General features: G+C 36.0%; 1 protein-coding gene across 14 annotated transcripts in view; it reads left to right on the plus strand.

The window, feature by feature from the left end:
• Positions 1-21354, plus strand: part of LOC18436764 (magnesium transporter MRS2-F) — a 26552-nt gene extending 5198 nt beyond the window's left edge. For 2 of the 14 annotated variants that reach the window (XM_020668820.2, XM_020668822.2), the window contains exons 2-6: positions 103-318; positions 5015-5143; positions 12779-12930; positions 20216-20363; positions 20757-21354. In XM_020668820.2, the coding sequence (XP_020524479.1) occupies positions 103-318; positions 5015-5143; positions 12779-12930; positions 20216-20363; positions 20757-21035 (924 nt within the window). In that variant the 3' untranslated portion in view covers positions 21036-21354. The other 12 variants (XM_020668821.2, XR_016043987.1, XR_016043988.1 and 9 more) reach the window with 12 other exon arrangements.
• The last annotated feature ends 2238 nt before the right edge of the window (positions 21355-23592 follow it).

Raw genomic sequence — 23592 nt, forward strand, 5'->3', positions numbered from 1 at the left:
AGTTATATAAAATCAATTTGGAGTTAGTAGATTTCTTTGTTATTTCTCTACAAATATTTGATCTTAGTTTGAACTTTGAATTACTGCTATTTTTATGTTTAGGGTATGGAGAATGGTTCTGCTGATGCAAATAGCGTGGACAAGTCTTTGCCACAGTCCCCCCATTCTGCAGTGACAAGCCCTTTTGGCACAATGGTTTCTTCATTAGTAGCGATTGTAGCAGAAAAATCATTTAGCGGTGCTTCTAAGGTGTTACCTTTTGAGTTTATTGCACTCGAGGTTTGTCTTGAATCTGCTTGTCGGTGCCTTGAATTTGAGGTATGTGCTGTATATTATCGAAGTTTTGCTTTGGTATATTTTATGGTTTAGTCTTGGGATAGGGTGTGGATCAACGATATGCCTTGTAATAAATTTTCTTACAGATTGGTCTAAAAGAAACTGTACATATGAAAACTCATGGTTATAAAATCATATTTAGCAAACTTTGAGAAGCACTAGGCAATGAATCATGACTTGTATGTCTAAAGTTATTTATATATCTACTTAGTTCCGAAGGAAACTAAAGCAGTTTTGTTGAATGATATTGTTTTTGGTCATCTGGCCCAAATAGTTGGAATAAGGCTCGGATGATGATGATGTTGTTTTTGATCATCCATAACAAAACTATCATTGGAAAAGTTGAGAAAATTTCCAACACTATGCTGCTGTTCTCTTCTTCTCTTTTCTAAGATGCCTCTACCCAAAGAAGTTCTGGGTGGGTCAGATCCTCCACTGCTTGTTGCATGAACAATGAACCGTGTGGTGGCATCTATATCTTGTTCCTTGCCTCTTGAAACATATACATACTGTGATTCATAGAACATAGAAGTGGGTTTATGTAATCTCATGCCCCATGTCATGCTTCTGGGAACCAAAGATTTTATCTAGAGAAAGGTGATGGCTTCATTGATCAACAAATTAAATAGAAGGCATATAACAGCAGAAATAGTCACAAAGCTGTTGAGGAAGTATCTCAACTAGGAATTCTCAACAACTAAGCAAACTAAAAGTGGATCACTCCCCAACCCTCATTAACCAAATTGCGAGCTGCCTTATTAGCATTATGTGGGATATTCACAAAAAAATTGGATGCCCTAACAAATCTTTTCAAAACCCACTAGAATATAACTTTCTAAGGTGTTTCCATCTTCTTTCTTGCCACTTGGTAGTATTGATGTGATCTCTCTCCAATAATGATGGAACCAAGCACCATTTATTATTATCCTCATGGTGGTTAGGATGGACTTCGTTTCTGCCAAAATGTGGTCACACAATCCCCATAAAACATATTCGGTGTTGCATTAATAATTCCTGACCTTTAGTATGAAAAATTGCAAGGTAGATGAACACACACACACACGCACGCACACACATATATTTGGAGGCTGGAGCATGGGATTGTAGCTTGCTAGGAGTTCCCTAGTTTAAGAGTGCATGTACATTAAGTATATAAAACACACACACACACATTGGAGGCTGGAGCATGGGATTGTAGCTTGCTAGGAGTTCCCTAGTTTGAGAGTGCATGTACAATAAGTATATAAAAAAGGAGAAATTTTAAAATAGAAAGTTAGGCATAATTTTTTAATAATATTTAGGTGCAAAATTAATAGATTAGGAATATATTTTTATACTTAAAATAGATGTACTCAAATAAGATTGGAGATTAATAACTCATTTATTTACTTGAGTCTTCTCACACACAAGTCCTTCATAATATAATATTATTTGATCTTATGTTTTAGATGATAATATAGGATGATATTTTGGTAAGGTCATACATAGGCCCTCCACTTTTCACCTATCCCCCTTCATTTCAATTAAGAAAGAAAAAATTAAAGCATGGTGTAGGGAGCAGAAGATATAAGTGTAGAGTAAAAAAGAGATACAGAGAGATGGGAGACCGATCGTTCCTCTGTAGTACACAGTTTTTAGAAAAATGGAGGTCAAAATCCTGTAACACGTTGGACCCACCATTTCACATGTTAAATGCAATTTTGGAGCAGTGAGTTAAGAATTCTTTTTGATTGATGCAAATTTTAGAATATCTTTCCCTTTGAAAATTTTATGGGACACTGATTTGAATACTCATTAATTTCTTATTTGTTGATATATATTTATTACTTTATTTTTTTATGGACATGGATTTGTTATTTTCTTTTCTTGTTGCCATGAATTTATTGCTCCTTTTCCTTTAAGAATTTATCATCTTGTTGATCGACACCTATTGTGTTGGGATCAATCTTCCCCAACTTGAGGTTGAGGCCATGCCTCGATCCTGCTCTAGAGCACTGGATCGCGTTCGTGGAGCGGGATTGCCACCCATGTAAGGAAATCCCAGTAACTAAGGACAAAGCAAATCTTCACTCTTTAATTTCGGACATCTTTGAAATGAAGAATGTATGAATGGAATGATGCAAAACAGCACCCATTCCTTTATAGTTCTAGTTAGGAGTCTTATAAGAAATACCAAAGGACTTATTCCTGTAATAGATTACTGATAATATCAACTAATCAATGGAAAAGAGTCACAAATTGGTTCTAATAGTTTTCTTAACAACGTGTTGAAAAACTGTCTGGCTAAAGGCTTCTACAATTGTATTTCATCTCAAACTGAAAAAAACAATATGGATGGGTGTATTGTGCCGCCATCCACGTAGAATGCCATCTGAACTAGTATTTTTTGGCATGTTTGGTTTCAATATGGGCATTGTCACCTTGACATGGACATAAAATTTAGGTGGAGAAAGCTCGTTGTAATTTGAGATAGCGCAGAAATGCAATAAGACTCTTAAAAAAATGCATATAGGGTGTTGCTAGTGATAAAGCACAAGTAGCTTCATAATTTAATCAATGGTTGATATTTATTCCGAGAGTTTTCCCTAATTTGTTTTCTACCTTTAATCTATGGTGGTATCTCAGGCTACTGAAGCTAGATTCCAAAACTAGTCATTCTTTCTATTGAAAATGATGGTGGCATTCCTAGTCTTGTGTATCTTGGAGTGTGACTTGTTAAATATCATCAGATGGCTCAGAGGTCTCCTAGTCTCGTGGAAGCGTGAGTGGATCTTTGGATAAATTGGATAATATATGGACAATGTTTGTGACTGTTATGTTCCTGCATTTGGTATTTCCATAGTGGATAAGTCATAGTTAACCGAATCGCTCATCGAAGGTCTCAATTCTAATTCGGCGATTCTGACTAGGAATCTTTACATGATCCGTTTCGATGAAATCTAGAATCTTGATTCTGTCTTAGAAATCTCAATTCCAACACTTAGAAAATTTCATTTCCAATATTCACTGATTCTCGATTCTGCAATTGGCGAATCTCGATTTTACACTTATTGAAACGTTTACCAGATCTCGATGCCCCCCCCCCCCCCCTTCCTTCTTCGTTTTTTTTTTACTTTTTTCAATGAAGTGATATTTAGAAGTTTTCGAGGCATCAAACTACTCGAGCTAGACACTCAATCTCAAGCTACACGGTGTAGTCATGTTTTTTGGTATGAAATGACTAATAGAAACCAAAGTGGTGGTCCACATTTTCAACTTAATTCTTTTAAGTGTACATTGTATTGATCCAGTGGAGAGACTGCAACTCCAAGATGTTCGAAATAATGTAACACAAATAATACAAGCATGCATGTATAGTATGTCGGTCAATGAATGACATTGAGACATGTAGTGTTTCAGTTGCAGTTTCCTCACGATTCCAAACATGTCGGAATCTTGATTCCATATTGGTCGATTCCCATTAGGTTGGAAACTCAATTCAAAATAACTAGGAATCTCGATTCAATCTAAGTAGGGATCTCAATTCTATTCTATTTTGGTCGAATCTCGATTCCAAGAAATCGGAATCTCGTCCCCCACAATTCCTCTTGTACGGAGATCGATTTCGAAAATAGGAATCATCCAGCCGGCTACAATTCCGCGCTTTTGATTCCTAAATTAATTCGCTTTCCGAATCGCTTCGAGTGAGTATGGGATAAGTAATGCAAACTTGGGTACAAATTTGTTGAGATGAGTTTGTGGGCAGTATATGCCAACATAATCGTCTCATCTCACTGACTATTGTGCAATTTTTTGAATTCCTGATATCATTATTGAATAAAAGTGATAAATGATATCCAATGCTTGCACATCATATTAATTATAAAATGGGGTGGAAACTGGTAAGAATTACAACTGGTCAAATATGTAAAATAAAAATGCATGTGTACAATTTTTGGTGCACACCAAAGGCATGACACCATTTGTCACTTTAAAATCGTAAACTCTTGTTGACCTTTCTTGTTGAAATCTCAATGACAAAATACTTTTATGACACCTAATCCCCCTTCTCTCTTTGTTTAGATGATATACGAAGTCTTGTGGAAAAGCCTTATTTTAATGTTGGTGTTTCTGACACCCATATCCACGTTAGGCGCTAATTCATGTATCCACATTTTTAACATGGTTGTTCAATAAGTAGGAATATCAATAGATCTCAACTAACGATTTGATAAAGCTTGCATTTCATCCCTAAAGTTGTTCCCCGTATTGCATGTTCATAGTTGGATATTGTTCTTCACATGATCATAGTTAGATATCATGTATTAAATCCTTCCATGTAGGGTATCCAAATGCATCTCTCAAGTCTTTCTTCCTCTTTCATATCTTTGCAGCATGCTATTTGTTGGATCCATAGAAGTTATGATTTGGACATGTTACGAACATCACACAAATATTCTCTCAACTTGTATAACAGCCTCAATAATAAGGAGGAATTGAAGAATTACGAAACATGAAACTTCTAAGTTTGAATAATTTATTAAATTCGTTTGTCATTTGTATACTAATTAATATAAATTGAGATAGAAATTAAGTGTTGTTATTTTGATAAATCTTTATAAAAAGTTTTTTTGTTTGGTCATTTTATTCCACTCCATCTTTCCTTATGTGAACTTTCTTTCACTTTTATGTCTATCAGGCTTCTACATTGGAACACGAAGCATATCCTGCTTTGGATGATTTGACATCAAAAATCAGCACTCTAAATCTCGAGCATGTTAGACAGATCAAGAGTCGTCTAGTTGCTATATCCGGGCGTGTCCAAAAGGTGCTCATGTCAATTAAATTTTGGCTCGTTCTAGTAAAACGATTGTGCATTTGTGCTACAAAAGTCCGCTGATTATTAATATTTTCTTTGCTGAATGGTAAATTATAATATTTTTTATGATGCTTACACACCCATTTGTAGCTTCAAAATGTTGATTAGACATTAATAGAAATGCTTCTTGTTGAATGTTTTGATGGGATGGCGTATTATCCAATGAACAAAGGAAATACCGCAATCCTCTTGATCATCATTGTCCACAGTAAGTGATAGGCATAAATGAAGAGAATGGGATCTATCATGGGGGATATTGTTAGAGTTTTGTGGCCATTTGAAGGCCCTATGAGAGCATGTACTGAAAAACATATAGTGAAATGATTAGCTCTAGTGGCAGTGTGGTCAACATTGGACTGTGAGGCATTTCTAATGCTTAGACACACCTGAGCTTTGACTGGCTATAGCTCAATGTGATGTCCAAAAACTCGTAGTCTTGGGCACAGGTGAACACAACCGATAAGCGTTTTCGATGTGGAGTTATTTATTGATGAGGTCGGATTTGTGCCTAGGACAGTTGGCCAGGGGACTTGGACTTGACCCGTGTGTGTGATGGATGGCTTGAGAGGACAAAGGCCTAAATCCTCATCATTACCATCACACATCATGTACACTAGATAGTCGTCTAGGAAGCAGCCCTTTATGGATAAGGGTGTGTGACGTGTACATGTGTAGAAGAGGTGACTCCCTGCAACACCAGACTGTATTGGAAGGACCTATGGAGCATGCTGCTGAAATGGGGTCTGGACTTGTCCTCAGGGAGGGATCTGTAATCTACAGTCTAGAATCATATCTCCTGCACTTTATTGGCTGACTTTGATAGTCCAATCATGAACTCCTGCAAAAGATTGTGGGTCATGGGATCTGTTGGGTCAGTTTGAGAAGGTACAGTGAAATACGTTCTCTAGAGAGGATGGAGTCCTCAGTATATAGATCGTAATCCTAACTCTACGGATCCAATTCCCATCGAATCTACTTAGATATGCTTAAATATGTTTTAATTAATTTTTAGTTAATTAAAATAAATTTTTAGACCTCTCTAGGTATTTTATTTTATTGAAAAATGATTTTTAGAAGAGAAAAAATATCAATTTTCTTGATTTATTTTAATCAGAGAGAAAAATAAATTATTTAGAGACTATAAAATTATTTTATTATATGAAAATATTATTTTTATTATTGGGGGCCCTTTGGAGCTCATTGAGCCCACCAATATATGGGTCGTGGGGCCCACATGGCCCACCCATGAGTGGCGTGCCCCACCTCCTCCAAACGTTCCTATTTTACATTATGGCAATTATGCTGAGGTTTTAGGAAAGTATTTTGTGTAGGGATTTTGATTGCTTTCAAAAGGGAAAGTGTAAGAAAATAATTATAATAGATTTATTACTTTCTCTACACAATTTTTGATGGGAATGGAGTTATAGAAACTGAGGTATAATAGTTCCACCTCATTTCTTTAATCATGATGGCTAATCTAAGGAATGAATGGATGAGATCTCTTCACCCTACAAGCTTTCAAGATCAAAGGTCAAGATTAAATCTCATAATGATGGCAAAACCCTAACCCTAAAACCCTAGCCTTGTTCTATATAAACTAGCTATGGGGATTCATTCTCTACACACCTCAACTCTCTTTCTCTCTCTCTGAGCCTCTAAAGGGTGGCACACCCCTCTCTAAACTTCTTTCTCTTCTTCTCTCTCTAATCTTAGGGTTTTAAGAAGGAAATCTAACCCTAAGGGGTGGCACACCCAAGCCACACAAGCCTAGCCCTAGGCCTTGACCTTATGCACATGTGTTGAGCCTTGGTCAAGGGATATCTCATGTTATGCTCTCTAGTGGGTTTTTGAGATGAGATCTTGAACCAAGATCCCGCGTGCTATTGATGGAGGAGGCCAAGCGTGGGGTATACAAAGTTCTTGAAGGTAACTTGAGGCAAGGTATAAGGTATTCTCTTGGTATATGCTTTTTTAATTCCATTGCATCTTTTATTTCTAGATCTGCATTTTTGTTTTAATGGCAAGCAAGTGAGAAATCTTGGCAATCTTATTTCATTTATATTGTATTTGGACACTTGTAAGTGACTTGGGTGACAATATAATAAGAAAAGTATAGAAAAATTTTAATTGATATTGACTTGCCCAGTCACATAGTCGACATTTCAGATATGACTCTATTGATCGGTCCTTGACTCCCTTCATTGCTATCCATCGCTTCAATGGTTGGTTATAACCCAATAGCCTATGGTTTTCTTGTATGTGATGTTGGAGTTTGTGGCCTTTATATGCCTAGAGAGCTTGTAAATAAAATCATTTATAGTGAATTGTGCACTTCACTAGGAGTGTGCGCTTATTGACCTAAGGTTGGAGAGTCTATGGCCTAGGTCATTGTCCCAAACCCTTGCCCCTGGGCATGTGGCATTGCCGTTGAAGGTTTATTGTGGAGTCATCCCTTGTTGAGGTTAGAGAGATGCCCATGTACGTTTGTAGACCATGAAAGTTGTGTGGTCTCCTGTGGGCAGAAGAAGGGCCTATGAGAGCGAGGGCCAAATCCTTAAAAGTTTTCCGTATGGCATGTGCATAGATGACAACCGCATATTGGGAAGAAACCCCATAGAGGGAGACGTGCACATGTGTTTAGAGAGAGCGCCCCTAGCACTGTGTGTGCATTTGACTTGCTCTTAAGGGGGAGCTTGTATTCCACATACTGGGATTGTGGTTCTACAGTTTCCTAGCTAACATTGATGGGCCAATCATAAACCCCTGCACTTGACTATGGGTCAAGGGTCTTGTTGGGTTAGTTTGAGAAGATAGTAGTGGATCATGGATCATAGCATAGGTGGAGTGCCTTGATATTCATTTGTTTTTTACTCATTAGGTAGTTATCCACTTCTAAGTTGTATTTCTGTGTGTTTTAAATTTTTATGAATCTCTAGAAATATTGTTTTGAACTAAAAATGAGTTACTGTAAATTTTGAAAATTTTAAAACTGAATTTTCTCTCTCAACTCACGAATTACCTAATAAAATCCATATTCACTCTATATCATGATGGTTGATCTTGGAGATGAATGCCTCATATTAAGTTTTCTCTCTCACCTCACAGATCACCTAATAAAATCCTAGATAATGTTGAACTCCTAATCTGATTGGGACTTCTAGCCCTTGAGGGCTATAAATAGCGGGGTCTCTCCTGTATTTCAGTACACATATCTCTCTCCCCCTCTATCCCTACGTGCCTCTCTCTCTCTTGCTCTCCTCTCTAAAAGGTGGCACGCCGCCTCCATAAGTGTAAGAGTGGCACACACCTCTAAGAAAGAGACATGGAGGGGGGCACGCCTAGCCCTCTTGGTTTTCAGAAAGGGAGGTGTCAGTTGTGTCATGCCTCAGTAAGTTTTAGAAAGGTAGTCCCATAAGTGCTTCTCAGTTTCAGATTGTTAGATACAGTAGGTTCTAGGATCAAGTGCACCATTGGTCAAGTGATGGGTGTGGGGTGTGCTAAGCCCTATGGGGGTAACTCTAGGAAAAATTCAGTAAGTCTTCCCATATTTATTCAATTTTATTTATTGTTATTCTTGCTTATTTTATTTCCTAAAGTTGTTGAGTTTATTTTAATTTCAATAAAAGTTTAGTTTTGGCAGTAAGATATTAAGATCCAAGATTGTAGTAGGCGTGTTTTATTGTATTTGTGGCACTTGTTTGTGGTAGAATTTCTAGCAATTAATTAAAAAAAAGGAATTTTTTGAATTTACAGCCTGGAATTCTACATTGCCACTTCTTTCATGTGATTCTTATTAGACGAATTAGTTATCTATTCTTACATTATATATATTTTATCATGATGTCCTAATTATCCAGTTTAACTTAAAGGTCTTATCTATAGGTTTATAATTTGGAAGGAATTTAGACAAATATATTTGATTCACTGTGATTGGAGAAAAGGACATTTTTATATTGGAAAAATTTGGACTAGGGAAATATTGTGAAGGAGAGAATGGTTATGGCAGTTACAAAAGAATGATAAAACCAGGAATACAATCACAACACTATTGATTGTTCCTGCACTTTTACCTTGAATTAGGACAATGATTTTTACTTCAAAATTATCAGTTCAGATATTTCTATGATTTGCTCTACATATACTTCTATTTGTTGTGGAAATTTTGATCTATTGAATGAATTTTGTTTTTCTGCTTTCATTTAAAGACAAGGTTTCTATGAGTCCTAGGACTCACCTGTAGATATGCGGCCCCTCTCTATTATCTATTTTTTTAATGGAATTTGAACTTAATAGTTTAGATATATATAGTCTCTAACATGGAGATCATTAATATGTAAAAAGGAAAAAAATTAAAAAGCTAAAAAGATAATTTTTTTCAAAAAAAAATTTGAATAGTTAGATTTTATTCTTTTAAAAAGGATCACAACTTTGCATCTATCTTAAAGATGCATGTTTGATACCTTGGGGTACACAAATGTAGTGTTGTGTTCCCCAACTCATAAACTACTCTTCATTCATTTAATTCTCAAATGTGTCTGTACTTTAAAATTGGTTCTTAGCCTTGTTTTGTTTCCTATGGCCGTCTCATAGTATCAGCTAAGAAAATACACGATGCACTTGTTCTTGGCTTATATTGTTTATGGCCTTGAAACCGAATGTTTTTAGGGTAAATTTGCTATGTCAACTTCTGTTAGTGATTCGATGTGGGCCTTTAGTCCAAGAGTGTATGGAGCTCTCTATCATTGAACCTCTTCGGTTATAAGTTTGAAACCCCATGCCTACCCAGGCGCCTAGGCGTCCTTGCTCCTAGGCGCCTGTTAAGGCGCTGCCTAGGCGGTCACTTTTGGACCAACTTGGTTGAGGGGCTGAAAAAGACCCCACAGCCAAGGGCAAAAAAGTATTCACCCCCTAAGAAGGGGGAAAAGGGTTTTGGGGGGACAATCTAGCCCCCCAAAACAGCGCAAGTACCCTTAATAAACTTATTTAGGGGGCTTACAGGTTTTGGGATTGTATCATTGTTTTTTGGCTGCTCTACTGGAAACTAATGGTTAATTTGGAGCCCTAATTTGAGGAATTGAGTTGTGATTTCCGTTGATTATTTCATAGAGATGGTTTCTTTTACTCCTTAAACATGATTTTGAAATGATCATTGATGATAAAGAGGACGAGTCTCGATGATATGTAGTACTGGTACTAAATGTGCAAGGGACACTCCCAAATTAGGGTTAGTTGGATGTTTTGGTTAGATAGGAGATTAATATAAAGAAAATTAGCTAAACCCCCCAAAAAATTATAAGAAATTTGACTATGGATCAATGCAATATATGGTTTTGCATTAGGCAACAAAGAATTTGTGTGAAAAAGTAAAAAAATGTTGTGATATTCCTTTATGTACGTATTTGAAGTTATTGAGATATTGTTGTTTGAAACAAATAGATTATAGTGCAAAAAAATGTTTATGTTTGAAATAAGTAGACTATAGCCAAGCTGTAATAGATGCCTGCTCCCCCTGGTGGCCCATGCACATTCCCGTGAAGGTGTTTCTGGGCGCCCGCCTAGGTGGCGAGGACCTCAAACTGCGTATGGGGCTGTTTCTGTCTTTTTGAACATTGCGCTTATCTATTTTGTAAAGAAAAACAGACAATGGATAGTCTTTTCCTGCACTCCTGACCCGTTAAATCTTGTTATGGCTTTTAAAAGAGCTGTTTAACAATTTTTTCACAGTCCAATTAGACTAACGTTCATCATTTATGCAAGCACTTTTTTTTTGATGAAGTAACTTTTGCAAGCATGGATGTTTTAAATGAATTAGAAATATTTGTTGTCTCGATGTAATTTCAAAATGTATCGCAAAATTAATTCCAAGAATCCATTTTCAGTGTTCCTCTTCCTTCTTGGATCCCAGTCCAAATCTACCATTCCACCCTGAAGTTATAAATAGGTTCAAAGAATTTCAGGATGCACTGTATAATCAATAATTTTTTTATTTTCTTTGAAGACAATTGTACTGCTTATGTTGTTACAAATCTCTAGAAATCAGGATACCTTTTTTGTTCTTTGCCTTCCTGAAATGAAGAATGGTGAACCAGATTTTGAGTTCCAAGATCCAGTTCTCAAAGATTATAGTCATCCTGCACTGTATAATCAATAATTTTTTTATTTTCTTTGAAGACAATTGTGCTGCTTATGTTGTTACAAATCTCTAGAAATCAGGATACTTTTTTTGTTCTTTGCCTTCCTGAAATGAAGAATGGTGAACCAGATTTTGAGTTCTAAGATCCAGTTCTCAAAGATTATAGTCATCCTGCACTGTATAATCAATAATTTTTTTATTTTCTTTGGCAACAACTGTGCTGCTTATGTTGTTACAATTCTCTAGAAATCAGGATACTTTTTTGGTTCTTTGCCTTCCTGAAATGAAATGGTGAACCAGATTTTCAGTTTTAAGATCCAGGTCTCAAAGATTATAGTAATCCTTTTAGCTATATGTGTGTTATATAGCTAATTTTCCAATGCTGTTAACTTTATCTGATTTGGAAAGCCCTTGTCCGAAACTTAGTATCGAATTTGGAATTGCCTATTGGAGCTACTAGTTCATGGCCCATGTGATGCATGAGAGAGATTGGAGCTATACTTCATGGTCCATATGATGCATGCAGGAGGGAGGGAGGGAGGGAGGAAGGGGCGGTAGGGATGTCCTAAAATTAAAATGAATTTTTTGTGCTGGGATTTTTGGCTTAAACTTAGGTTGGTCATAGCAAGAGAAATGGATTGGATCACAATAAAATTCAGGTATGGAGATTAAAAGGGAGGAATCTTTGGATGAGATGGAGATAGAGAGAGTTGGAATACGTGTTCCTCTTTTAGAAGCTTAGCCAGAAAAAATCATGGCCTCTATAAACTTACCCAAATAATAATGGACTCTATTTCTAATTCTCGAAAGACTTGGTTTATGAAATATTTGTGAGTCAGATTCCTTTTTAACAAACTTAACCGGAGTATAGTAGATTTTGTTTCCATATATTTGGTCTATGAATGGAGGGCTGAGATTTACTGTTTAGAATCAAGGTCTGTGATTCTTTGGTGTAACAGGCACAAACTAAGTTAAATGAGGTATTTAGAAGGTAGTAAATTACTGCTGCCGTACAAATGATGCTTGCTATTTGCTCCAAATCTTGGGATTAATGGATACGAGAGACTTCTTAGCTGTGCCACTTCCTAGATCTACTGCTTTCGTATTCTTCCATTAATGTTGCTTAGAACAAATAGTATCTTTGGGTTGGACGATTACACCTAGGGTTTCCTCATTCAGTGTTATTCATGAGTCTATTTGATGTTCATTTCTTGTTCACTAACCACGTGTTTTCTCTTTTGGTGAAATAGCATGTTCCCAATCTTAGAGATGGATTCCACTTCAGTACATACATAGTATGGTGCATTAAGGCTACTAGTTATTATTCTCAGTTCTATAACCACTAGTGGGCCTTGTGGAGGCTTTTGTTTAGTTTGCTTCTGGTGATTTTGTTTGCTGCAAAGTTCTCCTTTTCTTCTAATTTAGTGTACTATTTCACTAATATTTTTCAGGTTAGGGATGAACTTGAACATTTATTGGATGATGATGCTGACATGGCCAAGATGTATTTGACAGATAAGCTTGTTCACCAATCTGTCGATGAGATCTCTTTGGTAGATGAAATGGAGCAAGATGAAGATGAAATTTGTTCAGATGAAGGAAGGTAAAAACTTTAGAGAGAATTTAGTTGGATCTAAGGGTTCATAAGTTTATATATGCTATGAAAATCTTGTTTATAAATGATTTTTCTTTTTTATGCATTCTATGTGCATGTGTAGAGGCATACTCGTGCGAGTGCAGTGTCACACAAGTACCAATCGTGTCCCTTCACCTTTCACTTCACCTCTGCCAGGTTGTGGTATAGGTCAGAGGCCTATAACTCAAGCAATGTGTGGGCTTTGGGGAATAACTTGTATGGCATACTCATGGTTCTTGTAGCTGTATCTTCTATGGCCTTCAGTCATAGGCTATAACATTTTTGTCAGCTAAGGGTCTTGTCTTGAGGCATGTCTGACAATTTCCATTTTTTTATTACTCTTCCTCAAACAAGATACATTAAACCCTTTATATTTTGGTTGCTCAAAGCTCAAGTTTGACAGCTGTAGCAAAGTTTATCCGTATGCAGTTAGGTGGAAGAAATTTCTCTGTGACATATTTGGTTTGAAACTTCTTTGCTTTGTACTTCATGTGCAGTTTTTGCTACATGTAGAAGAGACTTTGGCTTTGAGGGCTGGTCTTAGCTTGTTATTATTATGATATGTCTTGATTCCCTAATTTTAAGGGATTGTTTTCCTTGTCTTTTAAAGTCTCCTATTTTTTTGGAGTTTCCTATTTAATTGGGTAGTGCTTCTATTTAGGATTTATAGGTAAGTCCATATAGGTTAGGGTAGGCATATGGGTGGTCTGCAAGCTGAAAAGGATAAAGTTAGAAGTCCATAAAGATTATGTAAAGTTGTGGGGGCCATCACATACCATTTTTGGGGTTCTTTCTTTTCTCTATTTAAGTTGCTTTTGTAAAGAGAGAAAGTGCCAGAAAAATCGAGAAAACTCTTGGGTTATTATGTAGAGAGAGAAAATTGTAGAGAAAAGAAAGCTTGATGGGAGTTTGAGTTATGTGTCTCCGGTTCTCTCAAGTAAGTGCCTTGTAATTTTCTTTATTTGATTTAATGAAAAACATCAATCGTCTTCGCCAGTGGATGCAGTCACATCTGTGACGAATTACGTAAATTCTAGTGTTCTCTTTTTCTATTATTTTCTTTTCTGCTTTATTTTTCTTGCTTGTTGGCTTGTTACCGGTTTTATTTTTCTTAGACTTTATTTGCCAAAAATCAACCCGTCGAGTTTAGGGCATCCCCACACAACAAGTGGTATAAGAGCTTGTTTGGGGCTGTCGGTATGGCGGTAAAAGTTTTGAATGCAAAGTTCGAGGTGGAGAAATTTGATGGCAAAAATAATTTTGGAATTTGGCAAATCAATGTTCGAGATTTGCTAGTGCAACAAGGTTTACGTAAAGCTCAGAAAGGAAAGTCGAAGAAACCGGAATCCATGTCAGATAAGGATTGGGAAAACTTAGATTTGAGTGCTATGAGTACTATTCGATTGTGCTTATCTAGTGAAGTGCTATTTAATGTTGTCAATGAGGATTAAACATCAAGCCTTTTGAAGCATGTTGTATATGATGAAGTCCCACACAAATCGGCTATTTTTTAAGCATAAGTTGTACCATGAGGATGAATGAAGGTACAAATATCAATGAGCACCTGGATTATTTTAATAAAATTATTTGTGAATTATTGAATATTAGTGTTAAAATGGATGATGAGGGTAAGGCTATAATTTTGTTATCCTCACTCCTTCATTCATATGAGCATCTAGTCACAATATTACTTTATGGAAAATATGTCATAGAGATGGAGGATGTGACTTCGACTCTTCTCTCTAATGATTTGAGGAAGAGATAGGGTAATGTTTAGCCACATGCAGATGGTTTAGTGGCTAGAGGGAGATTTGATGAGAGAAGTGAAAGGGACATGAAGGTCAGGGCACGTCCCTATCCAAATCTAGATCAGGAAAAGGCAATATTCATTGTTCTTACTGTAAGAAAAATGAGCATATTAAGAATTATTGTCAAAAACTCAAAGAAAAAGAAAACGAGCATCTAAAGCAGTCAATATAGTTTATGGAAGCTCGGTAAGTGGAATAGATAATGTGTTGTTAGTCTCGACAACTTGTGATAACTCTAAAGACTCATGGGTTCTTCATTCGGGATGTTCCTGTCAAATGTGCCCTCATCGGGATTGGTTCACCGCATATAAGAGCATTGATGATGGGTCAGATTTGGTGGGGAATGATACAGCTTGCAAGATCATTGGTGTTAGGACAATTACTATCAAGATGTATGATGGAGTTGTGAGAACCTTGATTGATGTTAGACATGTTCTAGATCTGAAGAAGAATCTTATCTCTTTGGATGCCTTAGACTCCAATGGCTGCAAATTTGTTGGAGAAGGTGGAGTTCTGAAGGCTCTAAAGGGTGCTCTGATTGTGATGAAAGGCATGATGATCAAACCGAATTTATGTGTTGCTTGGGAATACTATCACAAATAGAACAACAGTTTCTGTATCTAATGATAGTGATTCTGAGTTGACTCAGTTGTGGCATATGTGGTTGGGCCACATGGGTGAGAGCTTTGGTAGAACTTAGAAAACGTCAATTGATCAATGGTGTGAAGAAGTGCAAGTTGGACTTTTGTGAGCGCTGTCTATGGTAAACAGTGTTGGGTACAATTTCGCACGTCAGATCATACCATAAAAGGCATTCTTGAGTATGTTCATTCAGATGTATGGGCCTCTACGTTGGTTGTCTAAAAGGTGGATTTTTATACTTTGTTTCTTTCATAGATGATTTTTCAAAGAAGGTGTGGATTTACATATTAAAGAAAAAGGCAGATGTGTTTAACACATTCAAGTGTTGGAAAGCTATGGTCGAAAGACAGATTGGGAAGAAGGTCAAGTTCTTGAGGATTGATAATGGTGGAAAGTACACTTCAGTATAGTTTGTGAATTTTTACAAGAGTGAAGGAATTGTTCGTCACTTCATCACTCCGAAGATGCCGCAAAGTTGTTGAACTCGTGAACATGACACTTCTAGAAAAGGCCTGTGGCATGTTAAGTAATGCTGGTTTGTCAAAGGACTTTTAGGTACAGGCGGTCAATAAAGCGTGTTACGTCGTCAACAGGTCACCCATCTACAACAATAGACTACAAAACACCACAAGAGGCATGGCCCGGTAAACCTGTTGCTTATTCTCATTTAAGAATTTTTTATTGTCCTACTTATGTTTATGAGAATGATGATAAGTTGCGTTCCAGATCAAAGAAGTATATTTTTCTTGGTTATGCAGATGGAGTTAAAGGTTATAGAATATGGTGCCCAGATCCCAAGTTGCTTGAGTTTATTATCAGTTGTGATGTTAAGTTTGATGAGTCTGTCATGTTAAAACACATTAAGAAGGGTGCAAAAAAAAAAAACAGCAATAGCAGTGATGCAGTTGAGGTAGAGTTGACGACTCTAAAAAATACTCCAAAATGTGTACCAGAAAGTCCTTGTGAAAGAGTGGAGGAAGATGTTGATCATGAAGAGGTCTTTGAGCCTACTCCACATGGGGAAGAGACTCAACTTAGAAAGGGAAAGAGAATAAAAAGGCTAGTGGTACGACACAGTTGTGAGAACATGGTGGCTTATGCATTGGTCGCCACAAGCCAAGAGCCATCCACTTTTATGGAAGCTATGCAGGATAGTGGCGATAGCAAGTGGAGTGATGCCATGGATGAAGAAATGGAGTCTCTTCAGAAGAATCGTACTTGGGATCTCTGTGAAGTTGCCTAAAGGCAAGAGAGCCATTCGATGTACAAGGGTCTATAAGAAGAAAGAATGGTCACCTGAGACTGGTAGTGATCAGTTTAAGGCACGTTTCGTTGCAAAAGGCTATGCGTAGAAAGAAGGTGTTGACTATAAGGAGATTTTCTCTCCAGTTGTGAAACATATTTCTATTTGGGTAATACTAGCTATAGTTGTATTGTTTGATTTGGAGTTAGAGCAGCTTGATGTCAAGACAGCATTCCTTCATAGAGAGTTAGAAGAACAGATTTATATGATCCAATCATAAGGGTTTGTCGTTAACAGCAAGGAGGACTATGTTTGCAAGCTAAAGAAGTTATTGTACGCCCTAAAGCAGTCTCTCAGGCAGTGGTACAAGCACTTTGATACATTCATGATTGGACACGGGAATGTCAGAAGTAAGTATATTATGTCTATTTTAAAAGATTTACTAATGATTCATTCATTTATTTATTGCTCTATGTGGATGACATGCTTATTGGTGTGAAGAATTCTTCAAAAATTAGTAAATTGAAGACTCAACATGCCAGAGAATTTGAGATGAAAGATTTAGGTTCAACAAAGAAAATTTTGGGCATGTAGATACGCAAAGCTCGAAAGTTGGGTAAATTGTGGTTATCTCATAAGGAATATATTTAGAAGGTCTTCGCTAGATTTAGGATGCCTCTTGCTGCACATTTCAGATTGTAAACAGTATTATCTCCAAGTTCAGATGCTGAAAAGGAACATATGTCACATGTTCCTTATGCGAATGCAGTTGGAAGTCATGTACGCAATGGTTTGCACTTGTCCAGATATTTATCATGTCGTTAGTGTTGTTAGCAAGTATATGGCTAATCCAGGAAAGGAGCATTGACATGCAGTAAAATGGATTCTTCTTTACCTAAGGGGTACATTAGATGTGGGTCTCGTGTTTGATAGAAATAACAAGTTTGATGACAAGGTTATTGGCGATGTTGATACTGACTTTGCAGGTGATTTTGACTGTAGGAGATCTACTTCAAGTTATGTGTTTACACTTGCAGGAACTCCGATCAGTTGGAAGTCGATGCTACAAACCGCAGTTGCTTTGTCTATGACTGAAGCAGAATACATGGCAGTTACGATGCAGTAAAAGAAGCTATATGGCATAGAGGGCTTGTAAGCGATTTGGGCTTACGACAAGATGGGACTATTATTTATTGTGATAGTCAAAGTGCAATACATTTTGCGAAGAACTAGGTATATCATGCAAGGATGAAGCATATTGATGTCAGGTACCATTTTATCAATGAGATAATAGCTGAAGGTAATATCTTATTACTAAAGATTAACATAAAGAAGAATGTTGCAGATATACTGACAAAGTTGGTTTCATTACAGAAGTTCAAGCTATGTTTGGACTTAACTAATGTGTTTCCAAGGTGAGTGCCTATGGGGGCACGTGTGGGTCGATAGGAATCTCTTTTGGAATTCAACCCAAGGTGGAGATTTGTTATGATATGTCTCGAACCCCTAATTTTAAGGGATTGTTTTCTTTATCTTTTTAAGTGTCCTATTTTTTTGGGTTTTCCTATTTAATTGGGTAGTGCCTATTATTTAGGATTTATGGGTAAGTCCATGTAGGTTAGGATAAACATATGGGTCTACAAGTTGAAAAGGATAAAATTAGAAGTCCATAAAGATTAGGAAAAGTTGTGGAGGCCATCACATACTGGGGATCTTTCTTTTCTCCATTTAAGTTGCTTTTGTAGAGAGAGAAAGTGCCAAAAAATTAGAAAAACTCTTGGGTTATTTTGTAGAGAGAGAAGATGACTTGGTGGGAGATTGAGTTTTGTGTCATTGGTTCTCTCAAATAAGTGCCTTATAATTTTTTTTCTTTGATTTAATAGAAAATATTGATCATCTTCGCCTGTGGATGTAGTCACATCTGTGATAAACCACGTAAATTCTGGTATTCTCTTTTTCTATTATTTATTTCCAACCTTATCTTTCTTGCTTTGTGCTTGCCTGTTGCCGGTTCTTTTTTTCTTGTATTTTTTAGAGCTGGGTGGACAAAGTAGAGATGTGCATCTAGAGTTTTATGTGTTTGCCACATACCAATGAAACTGAGGGGAAAATTATATAAGACAGCTGTAAGGCCTGTCATGCTTTATGGGATGAAATATTAGGCAGTCAAGAAACAACATACCATAGGATGAATGTAGTTGAGATGAGGATGTTGAATGGGCATGTGGCAAGACAAGAAATGATAGAATGTGGAATACATACGTTTGAGAGAACTTAGGTGTGGCTTCAAAGGACGATACGATGGGAGAAAACATACTTGGTGCCATGTACAACATAGACCTAATACGACACTGGTTAGGAGGGGCGATTTGGTTCAAGTGGACGGCTCTAAAAGGGTAAAGGGAAGGCCCAAAAGGATAAGGGTGGAAGTAGTGAAAAAAGATATGTTGACTTATTATCTTACTACGGGTATATAGAGCAGAATGGCGGAACATGATTCCTATAATCGATCCCAAGTAGTCGAGATAAGGCTCGGATGATAGTAATGATGATGATGTTAGAGATTATATATCTCTAAAAAACCAGGTCCAAAATTTATCTCTAAAATAGATCATAAAGAGGAGATGCATGCATATCTAAGTATGAGTCCTAGGACTCATTGAAACCATGTCCTTTCAGGAATCACCACCAGATGGTAATTCTGAAAAATAAAAAAGGATCGAGTTCCCAAACACCTAGATGTGTGACCATCCAAAAAAAATACAGTGCTCTAGTTTTGGGTTGTTAACTTTTTTATCCAATATGAGGGGTGTGTATTCAACTCTCTCTCTCTCTCTCTCTCTCTCTCTCTCTCTCTCTCTCTCTCTCGTCCCCCCGAGGTTGGTCAATAGGTTCAGTAGGTTACATCTTGAAAGTTGGTGTTCAACAAAAATACTCCTAGCTAGGTTTTGGCCCAAGGGAGCAAGTGTATGATTTGCTCTTGTCCGAGCATATAATCCTTTTTCTATTTCAAATTTGAAAGCGAGTGTTCGTTGGGTAGGGGAATTTGATAGGCCAAGGGCATGGGCAAATGAACCTAGTGGATTTGCTGAAATGAAATGTACTTTCTTTAAAAGACTTCCTATGGAAACTAAGGCCCTTGCACTACTTTATGCACTTCAAGACTTTACAAAATCACTGTTAAGGACTGGCAATTATTAATTTTGGAAGGAGTTCCCTGAATGTGGAATGACAATGAAAATGGTCCATCATCTTTTGTGGTGATATAGTGGAGGCGAGAATTTTGTCCGTTTACATCAATGGTACCTTTTCCCGTGTACTAGTTAACCAATATCAAGTTAAGGCTTGTTGACTAATTGGGTTGTAATGGCTTCTGTTTGCTGCTCTGTAAACTGTTAAAGTTTCATTCCTTGCTTGTATGCCTAAGCATAGTGCTTGTTTTCTTGCAAAGTTTTCAACAATGATTAGCTCCCAAAAGTGATATCAAAATATGTTTTGCCCTAATTATCAAGAAATAATTTACTCTGATGGATACTCTAGTGTTTGCTCTTGTGATTAGGGATGAGGATTGCTATATTAGCAGTAACAGTGAGGACATCGGTGGTGTTAAAAGCTCAAGCAGTTTCAAGCTTGATATAGGAGATTTGGAGATGCTTTTAGAAGCATACTTTGTGCAGATAGAGGGAACCTTAAACAAACTCTCAACTGTATGTTTTCCTTTTGTTAATTATACTTTTCATATACGTTTTTCAATATCATATTATGCCATGGCCTTTGTTTGATCCAATCAACTTTTCTGCTCTTACTGATTCAAACCATATTCCACTGCATTATACTATTATGTTTTTCTAATTTGTGATGTGAAATAAGCATAAGCTTGTTTTGTTACGCAAGTAAAAGCTGGGAGCATGGTTTTACATATGCTATGGTTGTACTTTGCTTCCTGAAAAGTTTTAGTGAAGTATAATGTACATGTGCATTTTACAATTTGCTTAACCATATTTTTTATATTTGTATCTGTTAGTTAACTGATTGGCATAATTTTGTATTTACTTTTTTATTTTTATTTTTTTGTTTGTTGATTGTTGCTTTTTGTGAAGTTGAAAGAATATATGGATGATACAGAAGACTACATCAATATAATGCTGGATGACAAACAAAACCAGCTGCTTCAAATGGGAGTGATGCTTACGACTGCGACATTGATAACCGGCTTTGGCATTGTTGTTGCTGGTACACTTGGTATGAATATCCACATTAGCCTCTATGACACTGGGATGCCACAGTTCTATCAAACCACCTTTGGTATAATTGGAGCTTGTGTGGTTCTCTATTTCGTGGCTATTGCGTGGGGTAAGAAGAGACGCTTATTGGCATGATAACCAATGCTCTAACTGATCTTTGGTTCACTGAGTGGCTGCCTAATCTCTGTGTGATCTCTCTCTCTCTCTCTCTCTCTCTCTCTCTCTCTCTCTCTCTCTCTCTCTCTCTATATATATATATATATATATATATATATATATATATATATATATATATATATATATATATGTGGGTGTGGGCATGTGTGTATTATTGTACTCTATGTATGGAGTTCATGTTCTGTTTGATAGAAAGATATCACACTGTAAGAGTATGCTCAATTATGTTAGTTATACATTTTCTTACAAATATTAACCAGAATGGTTCATTCCATTATATATTTTACTGGAAGAGTGGGAGGAACAATATAAAAGACCTGAATTGGAGATACAAAGAAACTTTCTCCATTAGATGGAAAATTAGCATGAAACTACGTAATGGTAAGAATGCATTACTATATTCCTTAATTGGAAAATAAAAGAGTCTATATACGCTGTAAAACTTATACCAAGGTGCAACCCATTGAGGTTGGTCCGATGTTGAAACTTTTCAATTGATCATCTCGACCTCGAGCTATATGAATAAGAAAGAAAAAAAATGATTTCAGGTCCTAGAAATCGTTTATCTTGTTGCACACTTTTAACTATCTATTTTTAAGATTTTCAAGTGTTTATAAATTTGTTTGATTCAAACTATTTTTTTGGCTTTAAATTTGATAACTAGGGTATGAAAATTGATTTTCAAGCTATTGTCGTTTTTTCAGCACCAGAATTGCAACTTTGGGCAGGGTTGGAGATGTACCTTTGATTTGTAAATAAAGGGTTGAGGCGCCTCTTTTTGTAATAAGCTTATTGTTTTGGCCTATGATTTGTATTTTGATAGAAGCAACAATTAATTCAGGGGACAGTTCAATTAATAATGAATAGAATAAGTATCATTTAAGGGGTTAAATCTCTTTATAAAATTGTTAAGGGATAAAAGATTTCAATTAACATTAGAAAGATTGCTTTTCAGTGTGTTTCACCATATGCTTCCTTAAAAAATAGCTTCACAGATACCCAAATTATCCTTTTTCAAGGTTGGGAACCCTGAAAATCGAAGAGATTTGGTAACCCTACTTGAACAAACAAGGGCACACCAATCATTTGGCTGGGCCTCTTAGGCGGATCAAGTTACTAGAATACCTTCACTTGATTAATGCCCCGTCACCTAAATAAGAACAATTTAAATACTTAAGGATTTTTTTTTTTTTTTTTTTTTTTTGAAGTAGGTGGGTGAAATGAAAATTCAAAATAAAAAGAGTTCATTATTAATTGGAATGTTTTGAATATATATATATATATATAAAAGAAAATGCTGATATTATTTTACTAGCTCATATGAACATATGAGTTCAATGGTTCAAATTGAATCTAGGTCGATCAGACGATCACGATTTTATTCTGTATTTGAATTTTAATGTTTTTTTTACAAATCCAAATAACTTTAAATTTTAAGCGTGCGTTCTTCAAAAATAGGATAATCTAACAAAAATATCAAAAAAATAATTTACAAAAAATAAATTGATCAAAATACCCTTGAAAAGTTTTGAGGGTATTTTGATCTATTTATTATTTTGAATTATTTTTTAAATATTTTTATTCGGTGTGCCTTGATGAGAAGAATTGACGTCTAAAATTTCAAGTTATTTGGATTTGTATAAAAAGAATTAAAATTTAAACATGAAATGATGTTGTGATCATCAGATCAGCCCACGTTCAATCTTGACTGTTGGGTTCACATGTTCATATGAGCTAGTGGGTTAATATCAACATTTTTCATCTATATATATATATATATATATATATAAGGGCGTGATTTTTACAAGGATGCAACCTTAAACAATCCAATTAAGGCGCACTTTCAAATTTTATCATAATATGTAATGTTGGTGTAAAAAAGTATTAGGATGATCGTAAAATCTATTTTTATATCTAATTATTAAATTTTAAACGTAAAAAATGGTTAGAATCAAATAGATCTATAAACATATGAAAATCTTGAAAATGGAAGGTCTAGATATTGTATTGCAAGATAAATTATTTTTGGGACTCAAAATCTCTCTTCGTTTTTTTTTTTTTCATATTCATAATTTCAATGTTGGGATGGTCAATTAGAGGGTTTTTCTACGTTAAAATAATGTTTTCCGCTAGATTTGTGGGGCGTATATGTAATTCTACATTTTAAAGTTGCAACTACTGGACATCCGTGATCGTCTGATCGGCTCAGATTTAATTTAGGCCGTTGAGCTCATATGTTTTATGAGCTATTGGGCTAATCCCAGCTTTTTCATATATATATATATATATATAAGGGAAAATTACATATATATTTGTTATATTTTACGCTATTACGGATGTACCGAATAGTTTTCATTATTACATGTCTGTCCGTTTTTTATCTTTCATAACGTAATTTTTTTAAAAAGACGACTTTACTCTTTTTCGGGTGTTCAACATCCGAATTGAAGGGTATTTCGGATGTTCAACATTTGAAAATAGTCGAAGGTTTAACGTTCGCTGTCATATTTTCGGA

The sequence above is a fragment of the Amborella trichopoda genome, chromosome 11, assembly GCF_054954075.1.
Source record: "Amborella trichopoda isolate Santa Cruz 75 chromosome 11, AtrichopodaSantaCruz75HAP2 v2.0, whole genome shotgun sequence".
Classification (NCBI taxonomy): domain Eukaryota; kingdom Viridiplantae; phylum Streptophyta; class Magnoliopsida; order Amborellales; family Amborellaceae; genus Amborella; species Amborella trichopoda.